This window comes from Tupaia chinensis, unplaced genomic scaffold (genome assembly GCF_000334495.1).
Source record: "Tupaia chinensis unplaced genomic scaffold, TupChi_1.0 Scaffold000159_1, whole genome shotgun sequence".
Lineage (NCBI taxonomy): Eukaryota > Metazoa > Chordata > Mammalia > Scandentia > Tupaiidae > Tupaia > Tupaia belangeri.
In genome coordinates, this window is record NW_006159630.1 from 806,832 (window position 1) to 811,835 (window position 5,004).

Below are 5,004 nucleotides of genomic sequence, written 5' to 3' on the forward strand. Positions count from 1 at the left end.
CCCCCAGCCAGCTGCCTGCCGAGGGCGAGAGCGGCAGCCGGGTTTCAGGCCGAGCCCAGAACTGCAGGGCGGCCTCCCGGGCCAGCAGAAGGACTTCAAAGGACAGGCCCAGGGGGCGCCGGCAGCCCCAGCCTGCCCAGCACCCGTTCTGATCGCAGTAAAACTACCTTCTAATAATTAATGTTTGACATCAAAGGCCGGAACCGCGGGTCTGGGAGCCATCCTGGCCTGGCCGAGGACCTGACTGTATTTTACCCTGTCTTTCTTCTCTTTATTTAAATCCAAAACCACACACAGGCAGAGCACGGATGGAGCTGGAGCCTCGATTTGATTACTGAAGTGCACCTTTGAAGTTCCCCGAGGCCCCCACCCCAGGACAGAGGCTGGGCCCCGGGCTTGCGGCTGGCGGGGCGGGCGGGGGCCCCTGGCCGAGGACCTGACTGTATTTTACCCTGTCTTTCTTCTCTTTATTTAAATCCAAAACCACACACAGGCAGAGCACGGATGGAGCTGGAGCCTCGATTTGATTACTGAAGTGCACCTTTGAAGTTCCCCGAGGCCCCCACCCCAGGACAGAGGCTGGCCCCTGGGCTTGCGGCTGCAGGGCCGGGAGGGGCCCCCAGATCAAAGGCCCGCGGGCGGAGGCCCACACTCTCCCGGAGGGTGCCAGGGCCCCCGATCCTTTCTGAGGCAGGGCCTCCCACCAGCCAGCACCAGCACTGCCAGGCCCTCTGCTCAGCTGCTGGGGCTGCTCCCAAGATAGTTCGAGGTGAAGCCACCAGGGTGGGAGGAAGAGCCCCAGCCCACGGACGTGACCCTCAAACCAAGGGCTCTCCGGGCTACCACAATCACACGAGGCAACTCCCAGCCTCTGGCCCGGGAGAGGGGCCTGGGGGTCTGGCAGCCCACACGTTATCCACACAGAGGTGAGCAGGACCCCGTGGGGACGGCAGGGCGCCCGGTCCCCAGTGCCCCGGCCCCTCCCCACTACCCATTCGCGAGGACACGGAGGCTGGTGCAGAGTGCTGTGGAGTGTGGGCAGGCCCACAGCCCCACCAGAGCAAGAACAAGGCACTGGCACCATCCAGCAGTGACCGGCTCGGGTCTGGCAACTTCGCACACACCAAGCCACCTGGCCATGCACGGAGTGCCCGCCATGGGTGACTGGAGCGAGGTGCCAAGGGCCTTGCCGGGCGGTCCGCTGGGCTGGCCATCCCCACGTCTGCCAAGGGTGCCTTCACCCTGCACATACCTCCCTGGGAGCTCTGCCAGCAGGGCCTAGCCAGGGTGTCCACAGGATGTGAGAGTGTGGGATGAAGACCTAGCAGAGGCCCCAGCCCCTGGCCAGCATCGTGCAGGGACCCTGGGGCACAGGGAGGTGCAGACGTGGGGTGGGACACCAATCAGGCTGCATCAGCGAGGACCAGAAATGCCTTTTACAGAGAGATGAGTTGAGGGGAAACCGAGTCCCACTGACGCCAACCACCTAGGAAGGGTCAGGCGCTCCTGAGCGAGCGAGCAGCCGCCGACACCAGGACAGAGGAGTGGGACACGCCAGGGCAGTGGAAGGCGTCTGCTCAGCCCTTGCGTGCTGCCCGTGGACGTGTCCCTCGGTCCCCATCCCCTACCTCCCGCGGATTCTCTAGGACCCACAGCTGCATCAGCTACCCGAGCACCCCCAGATTTGCACAAAACCCAAGGAGGCCTGGGCCACCTCAGCCTGCAGCATGGAAGCTGGGACCCGAGCTCTGCGGTCACACATCCAACACACGCCCAGGACAGGGACGGTCGTGGCTGGTCAGCCACATGCGAGAGGCCTGGGACAGGCGGCCCCACGGGGCACGGTGTGCAGGCAACGCCCTCCACAGCCTGGCCTAGGCAGCAGCAGGGACCTCAGAGCTGATGGCCTCTACGAACCCCACGTCCGCGCACGGTGGGGCGCTGCTGCCAAGCTCACAGCAACACTGGCCAGAGGACAGGCACAGCCCCGAGATCACGCGGACACAGAAGACGCCGTCAGCAGCTCCAACGTCCCTTCCGGATTTCCTGTCATCTTAGGAAATCAGGTCGAGCAACTTCTAGGTATCCTCTCTGGGGTCAGGACAAATGCCCACCAGTGCGGCTGCCACCTGGCAGATAGGAGACCTGGGTGTGGTGCACGGCACGGAGAGAGCACAGGGCGGGCAGGGAAGCACCACCGGGCACCTGCAGGGCCTCCGGGTAACCCGGACCGCTGCAGTCCCCAGCAGCCCGTCAGCCTGCCCGCAGCCGGGCACTGCATCTCGCGGGTGGCCCAGGGTATGCGAGACCCCATGCGGACAGCCAGGACCAAAGAACCCTGCGGGAAGACACCAAAACAGACAGAGACGGGAACATGCCCCAAACCACCCACATGCCGCTACCCTGTGGACCTGCAGCCGCCCCCGACGGGAGGCCCTCGGCCCTGGGCTGACAGCGCACTAAGATCTCAAAAGCACAAACTGCAGGAACAAGTTGGAGGGGCCCAGATGCCCTCGGCCAGCTGCGCCCCATGGCACCTGTCTGCAGGCTGGCGTGGCCTGGTCGGCCTGAGGAGGTGGGGGGACAAGGGCATTGGTAACAGGCATGGGAACAGTCAGGTTCTGCCTGGACTGGCCCCGCTGAGGCGTGGCTGTCCCAACACCCGCCCTGGGGCTGATGTCTACCAGCCGCCCTTCTGTCCCTGCTTCCACGCACCCCCGCCGCCGGCCCAGCCCAGAGCTGTCCCCCCACTATGCTTCCCACTGGTTTCCAGCACCCCATGGCCACGTGTGGGAACCTGGGGAGGCCTGCGGTGCTCGGTAGCCCCATGGAGCCCGGTGAGTGTAGCATGCCTGTGCCCTGCCCCACGCACCTGTCCCAAGTGTCCCTGTCCCCTGAGAAGGTAACGAGCTCTGGTCAGAGGCACTGGTGGCCACAGCACAGAGGGGCCCTGCCTCTGCCGTGGCCTCGCCTCACCTCCTCACCCTCAGGATCCTGCTAGTGTTCTCGGCCACTAACATGCCACCCGGCCTTCCTCCTCGCTGACCTCCCTCCTCCATGAGGTGAGCCTCTGCTGCCTTGCCCCCCAACCCGCTTTACTTACATCTCTCCTTAATCTGCCAGAGGGAGGCAGAGAACAGCACCCCCGTGGGGCATGGCCACCTCCAACCCCTGCTCCCCCCGTCGGGACCTGGGGTGCACACGCATGCACCCTGCCGTCTCTCAAGCCTTCAGGTTCAGGACTCAGACCACGGTGGACCTGTGGGCTCGGCTGCCTTAACCCGCAGGCCAGGGACAGCTCTGTGGACTCCTAACAGTTCTTACGTCACATCCACCAAGAACCCCTGAAGGGTCCCCACCCTGTGACTTCCAGGGGAACTGCTTCCCCAGTGAAGCTGTGCGTGGACCCTGAGCCCGCACACATGCAGACCCACGCCAGCTGCAGTTGCAGGAGGGGGTGGAAGACGGTGGGAAAAATCCACGGCCACATACAGCCTCTGCCAGCCAGGACAGGCCTGAGGACCAGGCCCTGAGGCAGCAGGCAGGTATCGGCGCCTCAGCCTGGAAGTGAGTCTCCCCTACCCCCACCACCGCTGCCAGGCTCCCTGGGGGGCCAGAGGTCCAGGACACTTTCTGGAAAAACCGCCGAGGGAGACAGGGCTTGCAAGCATTTTTAAGGAACCCCGAAGACCAGCAGGCGTTGCATCTGAGCCACACCTAGGGGACACCCCTGGCTTCCGGCGGCCAGCAAGAGGGCGCCTCTGCCAGCTGTCCGAGACAGCTCTGCCCAGCTCCCAGGGGACAGGGCTGCTGCGGGCAGAGCGGGCTAGGCAGACACGGCTACAGCGGCAGGGCAGGGCTCCCACAGCACAGGGCGAAAGGGATCCCTCAGAGGTGACAACCGTCAGATGGTCAGATGGCCGAGCAAGGGCGGGGGTGGCGGACGCTGACATGACGTCGACCCCTCTGGGGTATGCATGCTGGCCCCCCACTGATGGGTCACCCAGGGTGGGGGGCCTCGCTCTCAAGGTCCAGCCCTGCCTGTCCCACTGCCCACTTGCTGTTGTCAATGAAGGGTCCCTCTGCCTCTCAGGTGAGTGCTGGCTGGGACCTTAGCAGAGAGTGGACATCACCCACGAGGACGACACTCGGGGGCTGTCCGGGCTGAGGGTGACAGCTCCTTGTAGGACAGGGCCGGATCTGGGGCCAGAACCACAGCGCTGCTCCACAGAGCTGTCAAGGGGTGTGCTGCGGGGTGGAGCAGCGAGCCCCCACAGCTCCGAGGGTACCACTGCCCAAACCTCCGTGCCAGAGACATCCCCGCGGGACGGGACGGACGTCCTGCCTGGACCGGCAAAGGCCACACTTGTGCTCTGTTTAGAACGACATCAAAGTGACCGCACGCCCCACACCCCTGCAGCTGCCTTGGCTCCAGATCACGCCCGCAGCACAAGACCACCCCCGCCCCAGCCACCTCGTGCCCAGAACCTGACCGACTACGACCAAGCTGGGGAAGGGATGTGACTGCTCCGGGTCACCATGTGGGACAGACAGCAGAAGCCCACGCCGGCACATGGGGCAGCACGGGGGCCCGGGGCAGCAGAACACCACCTCTGGTGCGGGCAGCGTTACCAGAACCATTGAACGGGGCGTAACCTGGGTGTGCCCATCTGGCGTCACCCGGGGTCTCACCAATCTGGAATGAGCGGGGCAGAACCACCTGTTTGCACAGTCAACCCAGGACCCCTGCCAGGCCCGGGAGCAGCCACAAAGCCACAAGAGAAAAGCCAGCCCAGTCCAAGGCCCATGGCTCGCAGGTCTCTTACCGACTCTGGCTCCTGTGAGGGGTCCTGGCCAGGCTTTGACTTCTTTGGCTTGGAGGGGCCTCCAGGGCTGGGCAAGGACTTCAGTGACTTGGCTGAAGGTGACATGAGAGACCTCGTGGGCTCTGGGGGGCCCCCCAGCCGCTGTCCTCCCCCAGAGAAAGGAACGAAAAATGCAGGC

At 64.7% G+C, this 5,004-nt stretch overlaps 1 protein-coding gene across 1 annotated transcript in view; it reads right to left on the bottom strand.

The window, feature by feature from the left end:
* ASPSCR1 (ASPSCR1 tether for SLC2A4, UBX domain containing) overlaps positions 1–5,004 on the bottom strand; it is a gene marked incomplete in the record, with an annotated part of 34,788 nt that overhangs the window by 12,542 nt on the left and 17,242 nt on the right. Inside the window, 1 exon segment of the mRNA XM_027770727.1 lies at positions 4,827–4,996. Coding sequence (XP_027626528.1) covers positions 4,827–4,996 — 170 coding nt within the window.